We start from the raw sequence: 20,890 nt of genomic DNA, 5'->3' as shown, positions 1-20,890 counted from the left end.
TTTGAGCAGTTGAGAGCAATATTTTTTTCTGTTATTTTCCAACAGGTGTCAATGCTACTACCACAGATATATACAAAAGCTCTCCCCAAAGTGAGACTGTATCAACAACTAATTTCAGTACAGGGTCTGATGAAAGTAAAACAGCACCTAATATTACTAAAAGTGACAGTCTGGAAGTGAAAATAACAGAAAGATTATTAACATCTGATATCAGTACAAGTTCTGCTCCAGAAAGGCCTACAGAACAAAGTACACCAACAGCTGAAGTCAGTACAAGCAGTGAACAAGAAATGACAACTGATGAAAGTATATCAACAGCTGAAAGCAGTGGAAGTTCTGCTCCAGAAGGGTCTACAGAAGAAAGTTTTTCAACAGCATATATAAGTTCAATATCTACTCTAGAAACAGCTTCAGAAGAGAGTATATCGACAGTTATTATCAGTACTAGTGATTATCTAGAAGTAAGCACAGGTGAAAGTTTATCAACAGTTGCCATCAGTACAAGCTCTGCTACACAACTGACTACAGATGAAAGTATAACAGCACCTGATATTAGCACAAGTGCCAATCTGGAAGTGACTACAGCAGAAAGTATATCAACATCTGATAACAGTACAAGTAATGTTCCAGAAGGGTCTACATCAGACAGTGTATCAACTTCAGATACCAGTACAAGTTTTCCTGTAGGAATGACTACAGCTGAAATTACATCAACAGCTGAAATCAGTTCAAGTGTCTCTCCAGAAGTTACTACAGAAGAAATTATACCAACAGCTGGAGTCAGTACAAGCAGTGATCCAGAAGTGACAACTCATGAAAGTATATCAACAGCTGAAATCAATATAAGTTCTGTTCCAGAAGGGTCTACAGAAGAAATTATATCAACAACATTTATAACTACAAGTTCTACTCTAGAAATGACATCAGAAGATAGTATATCGACAGCTAGGATCAGTACTAGTGATGATGTAGATGTAAGCACAGATGACAGTTTGCCAACAGTTGCAATCGGTACAAGTACTGCTACACAACTGAATACAGATGAAAGTATAACAACACCTGATATTAGTACAAGTGACAATCTGAAAGCGACTACATCAAAAAGTATGTCAACATCTGATGTAAGTACAAGTACTGCTCCAGAAGGGTCTACAGAAGAAAGCATTTCAACAGCTGAAATTAGTGCAAGTGCTCCAGACATGACGACATTTCAAAGTATATCAACACCTGATATCAGTTCAAGTGTCACTTTAGAAGGGTCTACATCAGAAGTAGTATCAACTTCAGATACCAGTACAAGATTTACTCTAGGAGAAACTACAACTGAAATTATACCAACAGCTGAAATCACTACAAGTTCTGCTCCAGAAGGGTCTACAGAAGAGAGTATACCAACAGCTGAAGTCAGTACAAGCAGTGAACAAGAAATGACAACTGATGAAAGTATATCAACAGCTGAAAGCAGTGCAAGTTCTGCTCCAGATGGGTCTATAGAAGAAAGTTTTTCGACAACATATATAAGTTTAAGATCTACTCTAGAAGCAGCTTCAGAAGAGAGTATATCGACAGTTATTATCAGTACTAGTGATTATCTAGAAGTAAGCACAGATGAAAGTTTATCAACAGTTGCCATCAGTACAAGCTCTGCTACACAACTGACAACAGATGAAAGTATAACAGCACCTGATATTAGCACAAGTGCCAATCTGGAAGTGACTACAGCAGAAAGTATATCAACATCTGATATGAGTACAAGTAATGTTCCAGAAGGGTCTACATCAGACAGCGTATCAACTTCAGATACCAGTACAAATTTTCCTGTAGGAATGACTACAGCTGAAATTACATCAACAGCTGATATCAGTTCAAGTGTCTCTCCAGAAGTTACTACAGAAGAAAGTATACCAACAGCTGGAGTCAGTACAAGCAGTGATCCAGAAGTGACAACTGATGAAAGTATATCAACAGCTGAAATCAGTCTAAGTTCTGTTCCAGAAGGGTCTACAGAAGAAACTTTATCAACAACATTTATAACTACAAGTTCTACTCTAGAAATGACATCAGAAGATAGTATATCGACAGCTATGATCAGTACTAGTGATGATGTAGATGTAAGCACAGATGACAGTTTGCCAACAGTTGCAATCGGTACAAGTACTGCTACACAACTGAATACAGATAAAAGTATAACAACACCTGATATTAGTACAAGTGACAATCTGAAAGCGACAACATCAGAAAGTATGTCAACATCTGATGTAAGTACAAGTACTGCTCCAGAAGGGTCTACAGAAGAAAGCATTTCAACAGCTGAAATTAGTACAAGTGCTCCAGAAATGATGACATTTCAAAGTATATCAACACCTGATATCAGTTCAAGTGTTACTTTAGAAGGGTCTACATCAGAAGTAAAATCAACTTCAGATACCAGTACAAGATTTACTCTAGGAGAAACTACAACTGAAATTATACCAACAGCTGAAATCACTACAAGTTCTGCTCCAGAAGGGTCTACAGAGGAAAGTATACCAACAGCTGAAGTCAGTACAAGCAGTGAACAAGAAATGACAACTGATGAAAGTATATCAACAGCTGAAATCAGTGCAAGTTCTGCTCCAGAAGGGTCTACAGAAGAAAGTTTTTCAACAACATATATAAGTTTAAGATCTACTCTAGAAGCAGCTTCAGAAGAGAGTATATCGACAGTTATTATCAGTACTAGTGATTATCTAGAAGTAAGCACAGATGAAAGTTTATCAACAGTTGCCATCAGTACAAGCTCTGCACCACAACTGACTACAGATGAAAGTATAACAGCACCTGATATTAGCACAAGTGCCAATCTGGAAGTGACTACAGCAGAAAGTATATCAACATCTGATATCAGTACAAGTAATGTTCCAGAAGGGTCTACATCAGACAGTGTATCAACTTCAGATACCAGTACAAATTTTCCTGTAGGAATGACTACAGCTGAAATTACATCAACAGCTGAAATCAGTTCAAGTGTCTCTCCAGAAGTTACTACAGAAGAAAGTATACCAACAGCTGGAGTCAGTACAAGCAGTGATCCAGAAGTGACAACTGATGAAAGTATATCAACAGCTGAAATCAGTCTAAGTTCTGTTCCAGAAGGGTCTACAGAAGAAACGATATCAACAACATTTATAACTACAAGTTCTACTCTAGAAATGACATCAGAAGATAGTATATCGACAGCTATGATCAGTACTAGTGATGATGTAGATGTAAGCACAGATGACAGTTTGCCAACAGTTGCAATCGGTACAAGTACTGCTACACAACTGAATACAGATGAAAGTATAACAACACCTGATATTAGTACAAGTGACAATCTGAAAGCGACAACATCAGAAAGTATGTCAACATCTGATGTAAGTACAAGTACTGCTCCAGAAGGGTCTACAGAAGAAAGCATTTCAACAGCTGAAATTAGTACAAGTGCTCCAGAAATGACGACATTTCAAAGTATATCAACACCTGATATCAGTTCAAGTGTTACTTTAGAAGGGTCTACATCAGAAGTAGTATCAACTTCAGATAACAGTACAAGATTTACTCTAGGAGAAACTACAACTGAAATTATACCAACAGCTGAAATCACTACAAGTTCTGCTCCAGAAGGGTCTACAGAAGAAAGTATACCAACAGCTGAAGTCAGTACAAGCAGTGAACAAGAAATGACAACTGATGAAAGTATATCAACAGCTGAAATCAGTGCAAGTTCTGCTCCAGAAGGGTCTACAGAAGAAACTTTTTCAACAACATATATAAGTTTAATATCTACTCTAGAAGCAGCTTCAGAAGAGAGTATATCGACAGTTATTATCAGTACTAGTGATTATCTAGACGTAAGCACGGATGAAAGTTTATCAACAGTTGCCATCAGTACAAGCTCTGCACCACAACTGACTACAGATGAAAGTATAACAGCACCTGATATTAGCACAAGTGCCAATCTGGAAGTGACTACAGCAGAAAGTATATCAACATCTGATATCAGTACAAGTAATGTTCAAGAAGGGTCTACATCAGACAGTGTATCAACTTCAGATACCAGTACAAATTTTCCTGTAGGAATGACTACAGCTGAAATTACATCAACAGCTGAAATCAGTTCAAGTGTCTCTCCAGAAGTTACTACAGAAGAAAGTATACCAACAGCTGGAGTCAGTACAAGCAGTGATCCAGAAGTGACAACTGATGAAAGTATATCAACAGCTGAAATCAGTATAAGTTCTGCTCCAGAAGGGTCTACAGAAGAAACGAAATCAACAACATTTATAACTACAAGTTCTACTCTAGAAATGACATCAGAAGATAGTATATCGACAGCTATGATCAGTACTAGTGATGATGTAGATGTAAGCACAGATGACAGTTTGCCAACAGTTGCAATCGGTACAAGTACTGCTACACAACTGAATACAGATGAAAGTATAACACCACCTGATATTAGTACAAGTGACAATCTGAAAGCGACAACATCAGAAAGCATGTCAACATCTGATGTAAGTACAAGTACTGCTCCAGAAGGGTCTACAGAAGAAAGCATTTCAACAGCTGAAATTAGTACAAGTGCTCCAGAAATGACGACATTTCAAAATATATCAACACCTGATATCAGTTCAAGTGTTACTTTAGAAGGGTCTACATCAGAAGTAGTATCAACTTCAGATACCAGTACAAGATTTACTCTAGGAGAAACTACAACTGAAATTATACCAACAGCTGAAATCACTACAAGTTCTGCTCCACAAGGGTCTACAGAAGAGAGTATACCAACAGCTGAAGTCAGTACAAGCAGTGAACAAGAAATGACAACTGATGAAAGTATATCAACAGCTGAAAGCAGTGCAAGTTCTGCTCCAGATGGGTCTATAGAAGAAAGTTTTTCGACAACATATATAAGTTTAAGATCTACTCTAGAAGCAGCTTCAGAAGAGAGTATATCGACAGTTATTATCAGTACTACTGATTATCTAGAAGTAAGCACAGATGAAAGTTTATCAACAGTTGCCATCAGTACAAGCTCTGCTACACAACTGACAACAGATGAAAGTATAACAGCACCTGATATTAGCACAAGTGCCAATCTGGAAGTGACTACAGCAGAAAGTATATCAACATCTGATATGAATACAAGTAATGTTCCAGAAGGGTCTACATCAGACAGCGTATCAACTTCAGATACCAGTACAAATTTTCCTGTAGGAATGACTACAGCTGAAATTACATCAACAGCTGATATCAGTTCAAGTGTCTCTCCAGAAGTTACTACAGAAGAAAGTATACCAACAGCTGGAGTCAGTACAAGCAGTGATCCAGAAGTGACAACTGATGAAAGTATATCAACAGCTGAAATCAGTCTAAGTTCTGTTCCAGAAGGGTCTACAGAAGAAACTTTATCAACAACATTTATAACTACAAGTTCTACTCTAGAAATGACATCAGAAGATAGTATATCGACAGCTATGATCAGTACTAGTGATGATGTAGATGTAAGCACAGATGACAGTTTGCCAACAGTTGCAATCGGTACAAGTACTGCTACACAACTGAATACAGATGAAAGTATAACAACACCTGATATTAGTACAAGTGACAATCTGAAAGCGACAACATCAGAAAGTATGTCAACATCTGATGTAAGTACAAGTACTGCTCCAGAAGGGTCTACAGAAGAAAGCATTTCAACAGCTGAAATTAGTACAAGTGGTCCAGAAATGACGACATTTCAAAGTATATCAACACCTGATATGAGTTCAAGTGTTACTTTAGAAGGGTCTACATCAGAAGTAGTATCAACTTCAGATACCAGTACAAGATTTACTCTAGGAGAAACTACAACTGAAATTATACCGACAGCTGAAATCACTACAAGTTCTGCTCCAGAAGGGTCTACAGAGGAAAGTATACCAACAGCTGAAGTCAGTACAAGCAGTGAACAAGAAATGACAACTGATGAAAGTATATCAACAGCTGAAATCAGTGCAAGTTCTGCTCCAGAAGGGTCTACAGAAGAAAGTTTTTCAACAACATATATAAGTTTAAGATCTACTCTAGAAGCAGCTTCAGAAGAGAGTATATCGACAGTTATTATTAGTACTAGTGATTATCTAGAAGTAAGCACAGATGAAAGTTTATCAACAGTTGCCATCAGTACAAGCTCTGCACCACAACTGACTACAGATGAAAGTATAACAGCACCTGATATTAGCACAAGTGTCAATCTGGAAGTGACTACAGCAGAAAGTATATCAACATCTGATATCAGTACAAGTAATGTTCCAGAAGGGTCTACATCAGACAGTGTATCAACTTCAGATACCAGTACAAATTTTCCTGTAGGAATGACTACAGCTGAAATTACATCAACAGCTGAAATCAGTTCAAGTGTTTCTCCAGAAGTTACTACAGAAGAAAGTATACCAACAGCTGGAGTCAGTACAAGCAGTGATCCAGAAGTGACAACTGATGAAAGTATATCAACAGCTGAAATCAGTCTAAGTTCTGTTCCAGAAGGGTCTACAGAAGAAACGATATCAACAACATTTATAACTACAAGTTCTACTCTAGAAATGACATCAGAAGATAGTATATCGACAGCTATGATCAGTACTAGTGATGATGTAGATGTAAGCACAGATGACAGTTTGCCAACAGTTGCAATCGGTACAAGTACTGCTACACAACTGAATACAGATGAAAGTATAACAACACCTGATATTAGTACAAGTGACAATCTGAAAGCGACAACATCAGAAAGTATGTCAACATCTGATGTAAGTACAAGTACTGCTCCAGAAGGGTCTACAGAAGAAAGCATTTCAACAGCTGAAATTAGTACAAGTGCTCCAGAAATGACGACATTTCAAAGTATATCAACACCTGATATCAGTTCAAGTGTTACTTTAGAAGGGTCTACATCAGAAGTAGTATCAACTTCAGATACCAGTACAAGATTTACTCTAGGAGAAACTACAACTGAAATTATACCAACAGCTGAAATCACTACAAGTTCTGCTCCAGAAGGGTCTACAGAAGAAAGTATACCAACAGCTGAAGTCAGTACAAGCAGTGAACAAGAAATGACAACTGATGAAAGTATATCAACAGCTGAAATCAGTGCAAGTTCTGCTCCAGAAGGGTCTACAGAAGAAACTTTTTCAACAACATATATAAGTTTAAGATCTACTCTAGAAGCAGCTTCAGAAGAGAGTATATCGACAGTTATTATCAGTACTAGTGATTATCTAGAAGTAAGCACAGATGAAAGTTTATCAACAGTTGCCATCAGTACAAGCTCTGCACCACAACTGACTACAGATGAAAGTATAACAGCACCTGATATTAGCACAAGTGCCAATCTGGAAGTGACTACAGCAGAAAGTATATCAACATCTGATATCAGTACAAGTAATGTTCCAGAAGGGTCTACATCAGACAGTGTATCAACTTCAGATACCAGTACAAGTTTTCCTGTAGGAATGACTACAGCTGAAATTATATCAACAGCTGAAATCAGTTCAAGTGTCTCTCCAGAAGTTATTACAGAAGAAAGTGTACCAACAGCTGGAGTCAGTACAAGCAGTGATCCAGAAGTGACAACTGATGAAAGTATATCAACAGCTGAAATCAGTCTAAGTTCTGTTCCAGAAGGGTCTACAGAAGAAACGATATCAACAACATTTATAACTACAAGTTCTACTCTAGAAATGACATCAGAAGATAGTATATCGACAGCTAGGATCAGTACTAGTGATGATGTAGATGTAAGCACAGATGACAGTTTGCCAACAGTTGCAATCGGTACAAGTACTGCTACACAACTGAATACAGATGAAAGTATAACACCACCTGATATTAGTACAAGTGACAGTCTGGAAGTGACTACATCAGAAAGTATATCAACATCTGATATCAATACAAGTAATGCTCCAGAAGGGTCTACAGAAGAAAGCATTTCAACAGCTGAAATTAGTACAAGTGCTCCAGAAATGACGACATTTCAAAGTATATCAACACCTGATATCAGTTCAAGTGTTACCTTAGAAGGGTCTACATCAGAAGTAGTATCAACTTCAGATACCAGTACAAGATTTACTCTAGGAGAAACTACAACTGAAATTGTACCAACAGCTGAAATCACTACAAGTTCTGCTCCAGAAGAGTCTACAGAACAAAGTATACCAACAGCTGAAGTCAGTACAAGCAGTGAACAAGAAATGGCAACTGATGAAAGTATATCAACAGCTGAAAGCAGTGCAAGTTCTGCTCCAGAAGGGTCTACAGAAGAAAGTTTTTCGACAACATATATAAGTTTAAGATCTACTCTAGAAGCAGCTTCAGAAGAGAGTATATCGACAGTTATTATTAGTACTAGTGATTATCTAGAAGTAAGCACAGATGAAAGTTTATCAACAGTTGCCATCAGTACAAGCTCTGCTACACAACTGACTACAGATGAAAGTATAACAGCACCTGATATTAGCACAAGTGCCAATCTGGAAGTGAGTACAGCAGAAAGTATATCAACGTCTGATATCAGTACAAGTAATGTTCCAGAAGGGTCTACATCAGACAGTGTATCAACTTTAGATACCAGTACAAATTTTCCTGTAGGAATGACTACAGCTGAAATTACATCAACAGCTGAAATCAGTTCAAGTGTCTCTCCAGAAGTTACTACAGAAGAAAGTATACCAACAGCTGGAGTCAGTACAAGCAGTGATCCAGAAGTGACAACTGATGAAAGTATATCAACAGCTGAAATCAGTCTAAGTTCTGTTCCAGAAGGGTCTACAGAAGTAACTTTATCAACAACATTTATAACTACAAGTTCTACTCTAGAAATGACATCAGAAGATAGTATATCGACAGCTATGATCAGTACTAGTGATGATGTAGATGTAAGCACAGATGACAGTTTGCCAACAGTTGCAATCGGTACAAGTACTGCTACACAACTGAATACAGATGAAAGTATAACACCACCTGATATTAGTACAAGTGACAATCTGAAAGCGACAACATCAGAAAGTATGTCAACATCTGATGTAAGTACAAGTACTGCTCCAGAAGGGTCTACAGAAGAAAGCATTTCAACAGCTGAAATTAGTACAAGTGCTCCAGAAATGACGACATTTCAAAGTATATCAACACCTGATATCAGTTCAAGTGTTACTTTAGAAGGGTCTACATCAGAAGTAGTATCAACTTCAGATAACAGTACAAGATTTACTCTAGGAGAAACTACAACTGAAATTATACCAACAGCTGAAATCACTACAAGTTCTGCTCCAGAAGGGTCTACAGAAGAAAGTATACCAACAGCTGAAGTCAGTACAAGCAGTGGACAAGAAATGACAACTGATGAAAGTATATCAACAGCTGAAATCAGTGCAAGTTCTGCTCCAGAAGGGTCTACAGAAGAAACTTTTTCAACAACATATATAAGTTTAATATCTACTCTAGAAGCAGCTTCAGAAGAGAGTATATCGACAGTTATTATCAGTACTAGTGATTATCTAGAAGTAAGCACAGATGAAAGTTTATCAACAGTTGCCATCAGTACAAGCTCTGCACCACAACTGACTACAGATGAAAGTATAACAGCACCTGATATTAGCACAAGTGCCAATCTGGAAGTGACTACAGCAGAAAGTATATCAACATCTGATATCAGTACAAGTAATGTTCCAGAAGGGTCTACATCAGACAGTGTATCAACTTCAGATACCAGTACAAGTTTTCCTGTAGGAATGACTACAGCTGAAATTATATCAACAGCTGAAATCAGTTCAAGTGTCTCTCCAGAAGTTATTACAGAAGAAAGTGTACCAACAGCTGGAGTCAGTACAAGCAGTGATCCAGAAGTGACAACTGATGAAAGTATATCAACAGCTGAAATCAGTCTAAGTTCTGTTCCAGAAGGGTCTACAGAAGAAACGATATCAACAACATTTATAACTACAAGTTCTACTCTAGAAATGACATCAGAAGATAGTATATCGACAGCTAGGATCAGTACTAGTGATGATGTAGATGTAAGCACAGATGACAGTTTGCCAACAGTTGCAATCGGTACAAGTACTGCTACACAACTGAATACAGATGAAAGTATAACACCACCTGATATTAGTACAAGTGACAGTCTGGAAGTGACTACATCAGAAAGTATATCAACATCTGATATCAATACAAGTAATGCTCCAGAAGGGTCTACAGAAGAAAGCATTTCAACAGCTGAAATTAGTACAAGTGCTCCAGAAATGACGACATTTCAAAGTATATCAACACCTGATATCAGTTCAAGTGTTACTTTAGAAGGGTCTACATCAGAAGTAGTATCAACTTCAGATACCAGTACAAGATTTACTCTAGGAGAAACTACAACTGAAATTGTACCAACAGCTGAAATCACTACAAGTTCTGCTCCAGAAGAGTCTACAGAACAAAGTATACCAACAGCTGAAGTCAGTACAAGCAGTGAACAAGAAATGGCAACTGATGAAAGTATATCAACAGCTGAAAGCAGTGCAAGTTCTGCTCCAGAAGGGTCTACAGAAGAAAGTTTTTCGACAACATATATAAGTTTAAGATCTACTCTAGAAGCAGCTTCAGAAGAGAGTATATCGACAGTTATTATCAGTACTAGTGATTATCTAGAAGTAAGCACAGATGAAAGTTTATCAACAGTTGCCATCAGTACAAGCTCTGCACCACAACTGACTACAGATGAAAGTATAACAGCACCTGATATTAGCACAAGTGCCAATCTGGAAGTGACTACAGCAGAAAGTATATCAACATCTGATATCAGTACAAGTAATGTTCAAGAAGGGTCTACATCAGACAGTGTATCAACTTCAGATACCAGTACAAATTTTCCTGTAGGAATGACTACAGCTGAAATTACATCAACAGCTGAAATCAGTTCAAGTGTCTCTCCAGAAGTTACTACAGAAGAAAGTATACCAACAGCTGGAGTCAGTACAAGCAGTGATCCAGAAGTGACAACTGATGAAAGTATATCAACAGCTGAAATCAGTATAAGTTCTGCTCCAGAAGGGTCTACAGAAGAAACGAAATCAACAACATTTATAACTACAAGTTCTACTCTAGAAATGACATCAGAAGATAGTATATCGACAGCTAGGATCAGTACTAGTGATGATGTAGATGTAAGCACAGATGACAGTTTGCCAACAGTTGCAATCGGTACAAGTACTGCTACACAACTGAATACAGATGAAAGTATAACAACACCTGATATTAGTACAAGTGACAATCTGAAAGCGACAACATCAGAAAGTATGTCAACATCTGATGTAAGTACAAGTACTGCTCCAGAAGGGTCTACAGAAGAAAGCATTTCAACAGCTGAAATTAGTACAAGTGCTCCAGAAATGACGACATTTCAAAGTATATCAACACCTGATATCAGTTCAAATGTTACTTTAGAAGGGTCTACATCAGAAGTAGTATCAACTTCAGATACCAGTACAAGATTTACTCTAGGAGAAACTACAACTGAAATTATACCAACAGCTGAAATCACTACAAGTTCTGCTCCAGAAGGGTCTACAGAAGAAAGTATACCAACAGCTGAAGTCAGTACAAGCAGTGAACAAGAAATGACAACTGATGAAAGTATATCAACAGCTGAAATCAGTGCAAGTTCTGCTCCAGAAGGGTCTACAGAAGAAACTTTTTCAACAACATATATAAGTTTAATATCTACTCTAGAAGCAGCTTCAGAAGAGAGTATATCGACAGTTATTATCAGTACTAGTGATTATCTAGAAGTAAGCACAGATGAAAGTTTATCAACAGTTGCCATCAGTACAAGCTCTGCACCACAACTGACTACAGATGAAAGTATAACAGCACCTGATATTAGCACAAGTGCCAATCTGGAAGTGACTACAGCAGAAAGTATATCAACATCTGATATCAGTACAAGTAATGTTCCAGAAGGGTCTACATCAGACAGTGTATCAACTTCAGATACCAGTACAAGTTTTCCTGTAGGAATGACTACAGCTGAAATTATATCAACAGCTGAAATCAGTTCAAGTGTCTCTCCAGAAGTTATTACAGAAGAAAGTGTACCAACAGCTGGAGTCAGTACAAGCAGTGATCCAGAAGTGACAACTGATGAAAGTATATCAACAGCTGAAATCAGTCTAAGTTCTGTTCCAGAAGGGTCTACAGAAGAAACGATATCAACAACATTTATAACTACAAGTTCTACTCTAGAAATGACATCAGAAGATAGTATATCGACAGCTAGGATCAGTACTAGTGATGATGTAGATGTAAGCACAGATGACAGTTTGCCAACAGTTGCAATCGGTACAAGTACTGCTACACAACTGAATACAGATGAAAGTATAACACCACCTGATATTAGTACAAGTGACAGTCTGGAAGTGACTACATCAGAAAGTATATCAACATCTGATATCAATACAAGTAATGCTCCAGAAGGGTCTACAGAAGAAAGCATTTCAACAGCTGAAATTAGTACAAGTGCTCCAGAAATGACGACATTTCAAAGTATATCAACACCTGATATCAGTTCAAGTGTTACTTTAGAAGGGTCTACATCAGAAGTAGTATCAACTTCAGATACCAGTACAAGATTTACTCTAGGAGAAACTACAACTGAAATTGTACCAACAGCTGAAATCACTACAAGTTCTGCTCCAGAAGAGTCTACAGAACAAAGTATACCAACAGCTGAAGTCAGTACAAGCAGTGAACAAGAAATGGCAACTGATGAAAGTATATCAACAGCTGAAAGCAGTGCAAGTTCTGCTCCAGAAGGGTCTACAGAAGAAAGTTTTTCGACAACATATATAAGTTTAAGATCTACTCTAGAAGCAGCTTCAGAAGAGAGTATATCGACAGTTATTATTAGTACTAGTGATTATCTAGAAGTAAGCACAGATGAAAGTTTATCAACAGTTGCCATCAGTACAAGCTCTGCTACACAACTGACTACAGATGAAAGTATAACAGCACCTGATATTAGCACAAGTGCCAATCTGGAAGTGAGTACAGCAGAAAGTATATCAACGTCTGATATCAGTACAAGTAATGTTCCAGAAGGGTCTACATCAGACAGTGTATCAACTTTAGATACCAGTACAAATTTTCCTGTAGGAATGACTACAGCTGAAATTACATCAACAGCTGAAATCAGTTCAAGTGTCTCTCCAGAAGTTACTACAGAAGAAAGTATACCAACAGCTGGAGTCAGTACAAGCAGTGATCCAGAAGTGACAACTGATGAAAGTATATCAACAGCTGAAATCAGTCTAAGTTCTGTTCCAGAAGGGTCTACAGAAGTAACTTTATCAACAACATTTATAACTACAAGTTCTACTCTAGAAATGACATCAGAAGATAGTATATCGACAGCTATGATCAGTACTAGTGATGATGTAGATGTAAGCACAGATGACAGTTTGCCAACAGTTGCAATCGGTACAAGTACTGCTACACAACTGAATACAGATGAAAGTATAACACCACCTGATATTAGTACAAGTGACAATCTGAAAGCGACAACATCAGAAAGTATGTCAACATCTGATGTAAGTACAAGTACTGCTCCAGAAGGGTCTACAGAAGAAAGCATTTCAACAGCTGAAATTAGTACAAGTGCTCCAGAAATGACGACATTTCAAAGTATATCAACACCTGATATCAGTTCAAGTGTTACTTTAGAAGGGTCTACATCAGAAGTAGTATCAACTTCAGATAACAGTACAAGATTTACTCTAGGAGAAACTACAACTGAAATTATACCAACAGCTGAAATCACTACAAGTTCTGCTCCAGAAGGGTCTACAGAAGAAAGTATACCAACAGCTGAAGTCAGTACAAGCAGTGAACAAGAAATGACAACTGATGAAAGTATATCAACAGCTGAAATCAGTGCAAGTTCTGCTCCAGAAGGGTCTACAGAAGAAACTTTTTCAACAACATATATAAGTTTAATATCTACTCTAGAAGCAGCTTCAGAAGAGAGTATATCGACAGTTATTATCAGTACTAGTGATTATCTAGAAGTAAGCACAGATGAAAGTTTATCAACAGTTGCCATCAGTACAAGCTCTGCACCACAACTGACTACAGATGAAAGTATAACAGCACCTGATATTAGCACAAGTGCCAATCTGGAAGTGACTACAGCAGAAAGTATATCAACATCTGATATCAGTACAAGTAATGTTCCAGAAGGGTCTACATCAGACAGTGTATCAACTTCAGATACCAGTACAAGTTTTCCTGTAGGAATGACTACAGCTGAAATTATATCAACAGCTGAAATCAGTTCAAGTGTCTCTCCAGAAGTTATTACAGAAGAAAGTGTACCAACAGCTGGAGTCAGTACAAGCAGTGATCCAGAAGTGACAACTGATGAAAGTATATCAACAGCTGAAATCAGTCTAAGTTCTGTTCCAGAAGGGTCTACAGAAGAAACGATATCAACAACATTTATAACTACAAGTTCTACTCTAGAAATGACATCAGAAGATAGTATATCGACAGCTAGGATCAGTACTAGTGATGATGTAGATGTAAGCACAGATGACAGTTTGCCAACAGTTGCAATCGGTACAAGTACTGCTACACAACTGAATACAGATGAAAGTATAACACCACCTGATATTAGTACAAGTGACAGTCTGGAAGTGACTACATCAGAAAGTATATCAACATCTGATATCAATACAAGTAATGCTCCAGAAGGGTCTACAGAAGAAAGCATTTCAACAGCTGAAATTAGTACAAGTGCTCCAGAAATGACGACATTTCAAAGTATATCAACACCTGATATCAGTTCAAGTGTTACTTTAGAAGGGTCTACATCAGAAGTAGTATCAACTTCAGATACCAGTACAAGATTTACTCTAGGAGAAACTACAACTGAAATTGTACCAACAGCTGAAATCACTACAAGTTCTGCTCCAGAAGAGTCTACAGAACAAAGTATACCAACAGCTGAAGTCAGTACAAGCAGTGAACAAGAAATGGCAACTGATGAAAGTATATCAACAGCTGAAAGCAGTGCAAGTTCTGCTCCAGAAGGGTCTACAGAAGAAAGTTTTTCGACAACATATATAAGTTTAAGATCTACTCTAGAAGCAGCTTCAGAAGAGAGTATATCGACAGTTATTATCAGTACTAGTGATTATCTAGAAGTAAGCACAGATGAAAGTTTATCAACAGTTGCCATCAGTACAAGCTCTGCACCACAACTGACTACAGATGAAAGTATAACAGCACCTGATATTAGCACAAGTGCCAATCTGGAAGTGACAACAGCAGAAAGTATATCAACATCTGATATCAGTACAAGTAATGTTCCAGAAGGGTCTACATCAGACAATGTATCAACTTCAGATACCAGTACAAATTTTCCTGTAGGAATGACTACAGCTGAAATTACATCAACAGCTGAAATCAGTTCAAGTGTCTCTCCAGAAGTTACTACAGAAGAAAGTATACCAACAGCTGGAGTCAGTACAAGCAGTGATCCAGAAGTGACAACTGATGAAAGTATATCAACAGCTGAAATCAGTATAAGTTCTGTTCCAGAAGGGTCTACAGAAGTAACTTTATCAACAACATTTATAACTACAAGTTCTACTCTAGAAATGACATCAGAAGATAGTATATCGACAGCTATGATCAGTACTAGTGATGATGTAGATGTAAGCACAGATGACAGTTTGCCAACAGTTGCAATCGGTACAAGTACTGCTACACAACTGAATACAGATGAAAGTATAACAACACCTGATATTAGTACAAGTGACAATCTGAAAGCGACAACATCAGAAAGTATGTCAACATCTGATGTAAGTACAAGTACTGCTCCAGAAGGGTCTACAGAAGAAAGCATTTCAACAGCTGAAATTAGTACAAGTGCTCCAGAAATGATGACATTTCAAAGTATATCAACACCTGATATCAGTTCAAGTGTTACTTTAGAAGGGTCTACATCAGAAGTAGTATCAACTTCAGATACCAGTACAAGATTTACTCTAGGAGAAACTACAACTGAAATTATACCAACAGCTGAAATCACTACAAGTTCTGCTCCAGAAGGGTCTACAGAAGAAAGTATACCAACAGCTGAAGTCAGTACAAGCAGTGAACAAGAAATGACAACTGATGAAAGTATATCAACAGCTGAAATCAGTGCAAGTTCTGCTCCAGAAGGGTCTACAGAAGAAAGTTTTTCAACAACATATATAAGTTTAAGATCTACTCTAGATGCAGCTTCAGAAGAGAGTATATCGACAGTTATTATCAGTACTAGTGATTATCTAGAAGTAAGCACAGATGAAAGTTTATCAACAGTTGCCATCAGTACAAGCTCTGCACCACAACTGACTACAGATGAAAGTATAACAGCACCTGATATTAGCACAAGTGCCAATCTGGAAGTGACTACAGCAGAAAGTATATCAACATCTGATATCAGTACAAGTAATGTTCCAGAAGGGTCTACAGAAGGAAGTATATTAACAGCTGAAGTCATCACAAGTGCTTCTCCAGAAATGTCTACATCACAAAGTATATCAACATCTGATTTCAGTATAAGTGTTTCTTTAGAAGGTTCTACATCAGAAGGTGTATCAACTTCAGATACCAGTACAAGTTTTCCTGTAGGAGTGACTACAGCTGAAATTATACCAACAGCTGATATCAGTACAAGTAGTGCTCCAGAAGGGTCTACAGAAGAAAATATTCGAACAGCTGAAATCAGCACAAGTTCTGCTCCAGAAGGGTATACAGAAGAAGATATATCAACAACATATATAAGTATAAGTTCTACTCTAGAAGCAACTTCAGAAGAGAGTATATCAACAGTTATTATCAGTACTAGTGATGATCTAGAAGTAAGCACAGATGAAAGTTTATCAACAGTTGCAATCAGTACAAGCTCTGCTACACAACTGAGTACAGATGAAAGTATAACAGCACCTGATATTACTACAAGTGACAATCTGGAGGTAACTACAGCAGAAAGTATATCAGCATCTGTTTTCAGTACAAGTACTGCTCCAGTAGGGTCTACAGAAGGAAGTATATTAACAGCTGAAGTCATCACAAGTGCTTCTCCAGAAATGTCTACATCACAAAGTATATCAACATCTGATTTCAGTATAAGTGTTTCTTTAGAAGGTTCTACATCAGAAGGTGTATCAACTTCAGATACCAGTACAAGTTTTCCTGTAGGAGTGACTACAGCTGAAATTATACCAACAGCTGATATCAGTACAAGCAGTGATTCAGAAGTGACAACTGATGAAAGTATATCAACAGCTGAAATCAGTACAAGTTCTGCTCCAGAAGGGTCTACAGAGGAAAGTATTTCAACAACATATACAAGTACCAGTTCTTCTTTACTAAAGACTACAGAAGAGAGTATAACAACAGCTATTATCAGTACTAGTGATGATCTAGATGTAAGCACAGTTGAAAGTTTATCAACAGTTGCAATCAGTACAAGCTCTGCTGCACAACTGAGTACAGATGAAAGTATAACAGCACCTGATATTAGCACAAGTGACAATCTGGATGTGACTACATCAGAAAGAATTTCCCCATCTGAAATCAGTACAAGTACTGCTCCAGAAGGGTCTACAGGAAAAAGTATAACTACAGCTGAACTCAGCACAAGTGCTGCTGAAAAAATGACTACATCAGAAAGTATATCAATACCTGATATCAGTACACGTGTTTCTTTAGAAGGTTCTACATCAGAAGTAGTGTCAACTTCAGATTCCAGTACAAGTTTTTCTGTAGGAGTGACTACAGCTGAAATTATATCAACAGCTGAAATCAGTACAAGTTTGGCTCCAGAAGTGACTTCAGGTGAAAGTATACCAACTGCTGAAATTATTACAGGTGGTGATCCAGATGTGACTACAGATGAAAGTATATCAACAGCTGAAATTAGTACAAGTTCTGTTACAGAAGAGTCTACAGAAGAAAATAAATCAACAACATTTATAAGTACAAGTTCTCCTCTAGAAGAGACTGCAGAAGAGAGTATATCAACAGCTATTATTACTCCTAGTGGTTATCCAGATGTAAGCACAGATGAAAGTTTATCAACAGTTGCAATCAGTACAAGTACTGCTACACAACAGAGTACAGATGAAAGTATAACTACATCTGATATTAATACAAGTGACAATCTGGAAGTGACTATATCAGAAAGTATATCAGCATCTGATATCAATACAAGTACTGCTCCAGAAGGGTCTACAGAAAAAAGCATATCAACAGCTGAAATCAGCACAAGTGTTGCCTTAGAAGGGTCTACATCAGAAGGTAAATCAACTTCAGATAGCAGTACAAGTTTACCATTAGGAGTGACTACAACTGAAACCACAGCTGAAATTAGTATTAGTGTTACTAAAGAAGTGACTACAGATGAAAGTAAACCAACAGCTGAAATTACCACAAGTTCTACTCTTGCAGTGACTACATCAGAAACTATATCAACACCTGATATTAGTACAAGTGCTGCTCCAAAAGGCTCTACAGAAGAAAGTATATATACAGCAGGTATCAGTATAAGCTCTCCTCTAGAAGTGACAACAGAGAAAAGCATATCAACACCTGAAATCAGTACAAGTAGTGATCCAAAAGTGACTACAGATGAAAGTATACCAACAGTTATAATCAGTACTGCTACAGGAGGATTTACACAAGAAGGCATATCAACAGCAGATATTAAAATGAGTTCTCCTTTAGAAGGGACTACAGATGAAATAACAACACCTGAACCTGATATCAGAACAAGTGTGATTTTGGAAGTGAGTACAGAAGGCATATTAACAACTGATATCAGTACCAGTGATCCTTCAAAAGTGCCAACATCAGAAAGTATATCAACACCTGATACCAGTACAATTACTGATGCAGAAAGATCTACAGAAGAAAGTATATCAACAACTGATATCAGTATAAGTGCTGCTTCAGAAGGGTCTACATCAGAAGGTGTACCAACGCTTTATATCAGTTCAAGTGCTCCTCCAGAAGTGACTACATCAGAAAGCATATCAACACCTGAAATTAGTACACATGCTGCTTCAGAAGGGTCTACATCAGAAAGTGTATCAACTTCAGATACCAGTACAAGTTTTTCTCTAGATGTGAGTACAGATGAAATTATATCAACAATTGAAATCAGTACAGGTGTTGATCAAAAAGTGACTACAGAGGAAATCATATCAACACCTGATATCAGTACAAGTGGTGCTTTAGAAGTGACTTCAGATGAAAGTATGTCATCAGCTGATAGCCATACAAGTTCTTCTCTAAAATTGACTACAGATGAAAATATATCAACACCTAATATCAATACAAGTGATGATCCAGAAGTGACTACAGTTAAAAGTGCATCGACACCTGACACCATTACAACTGTTCCTCAAGAATTGACTACAGATGAAAGTATATCAACTGTTGATAGCAGTACACCTGACAGAGCACCAATATCACCTTCCATAACTGAAAAAAAGACCACAAACTCAGTAGAACCTAGCACTCCACCAGAACTGTCCACAACTCGAAAAGAACCTACTGCAGAAATCATCAAAAGCAGTACTATCTCATCCACAACCGATATCCAAAATACAGCAGGAAGTTCAACTTCTGGGATACCTATCATCACCTCACATATTACCAGTACAGCCAAACTAAGCACCATAGAACCTACAACTACGCAAAGTACCAGTACAGTCAAGCCAGAAACATCTGTATCATCATCACCGTCCACCTTGCCTGGTGTAAGCACAGGATACGCAACACTATTAACATCTGCGGGCACACTGAATACCACTGTAATATCCTATACACCAGTGACATCATGGACCATGATGTCAACAAACGCCCAATATACAAGCATTTCAACTCCTTTTGGATACTTATCAACTACTTCTGCATTTGCCGATTCTACAACCACAATCATAACTACAGCTCGTAAGTAGTATATTTACCTCAGATTCCAATGTGAAGCAATTATATGACTAGCTTAGAAGTGTTACCTGGAAATGAAAGTGTCTTTTATGTTTTTAGTATTTATTTCAAATTTAAAATTATGGCTAGCCTTATAGCTAAATATCTGCTATGAAGTAGATCAAGTTGTCAAATATGGCATGCTTTGAAGAGAACACACTGAAACCTGCAAATGACTGTTGTAATTTCTGAACATGTTGTGAAGTATAGTCTTAAGCAGATCTATTGTTTGTTCTAGCTTTTATATTTAAACAGTGCAAGTTTATGACTTTATAAAACTCAGCCATTATTATGAGGTGAAAATAAAAGAAACTATAATGTCTTAGGGATGTTTTGTATCAGTTACAGTTAGAAAATGCACATTTCTAATTTAATTACAACAATGCATATAAGCTTCTATTTGCATTATCACCTGGAATTATGTATCTTTAATATTTCTTTCTATTAGCAATTATCGTGTGCGACCTTCCTTGTGAGAATGGCAAGTGTTATTTCAAGCCTGGAACTATGACCCCTGCGTGTCTGTGCAACAATGGCTATATTCCTGATCCTGCACAGTTAGAGAGAATGTGTTTAGGTGAGTTTAGGAACTTAGTTTTGAACATCAGTAAAAAACAATTAATCATTAAATACTATCCATCTTAAAAAACAAATAAATCAACACTTGAGCAAGATACTGTAAGTTGATTCCAGCCGACAGGTTGTAGCACAACAACCTAAATACATAACAAATCGAAAAAAGTGGGCAGCGCTCAGTATATATATATATATATATAGGGAAAAAAAAGAATTTTTTGGCACAGCCAGC

At 37.4% G+C, this 20,890-nt stretch overlaps 1 protein-coding gene across 1 annotated transcript in view; it reads left to right on the top strand.

The window, feature by feature from the left end:
• Positions 1-409: 409 nt before the first annotated feature.
• Positions 410-20,890, top strand: part of LOC141100758 (uncharacterized) — a 450,303-nt gene continuing 429,822 nt past the window's right edge. Inside the window, 16 exon segments of the mRNA XM_073589442.1 lie at positions 410-4,401; positions 4,513-4,682; positions 4,797-4,875; positions 5,266-5,739; positions 5,917-6,012; positions 6,118-6,337; positions 6,395-6,900; positions 7,057-7,149; positions 7,255-7,645; positions 8,669-8,799; positions 9,529-9,919; positions 10,943-17,619; positions 18,598-18,612; positions 18,655-18,726; positions 19,285-20,046; positions 20,531-20,659. Coding sequence (XP_073445543.1) covers positions 690-4,401; positions 4,513-4,682; positions 4,797-4,875; positions 5,266-5,739; positions 5,917-6,012; positions 6,118-6,337; positions 6,395-6,900; positions 7,057-7,149; positions 7,255-7,645; positions 8,669-8,799; positions 9,529-9,919; positions 10,943-17,619; positions 18,598-18,612; positions 18,655-18,726; positions 19,285-20,046; positions 20,531-20,659 — 13,918 coding nt within the window. The 5' untranslated portion in view covers positions 410-689.

Source organism: Dendrobates tinctorius, unplaced genomic scaffold (genome assembly GCF_039654945.1).
Source record: "Dendrobates tinctorius isolate UK_male_01 unplaced genomic scaffold, ASM3965494v1 ptg000107l, whole genome shotgun sequence".
Classification (NCBI taxonomy): Eukaryota; Metazoa; Chordata; class Amphibia; order Anura; family Dendrobatidae; genus Dendrobates; species Dendrobates tinctorius.
The sequence above is the reverse complement of the archived record's forward strand: the minus strand, read 5'-3'. Positions and strand labels throughout refer to the sequence as shown.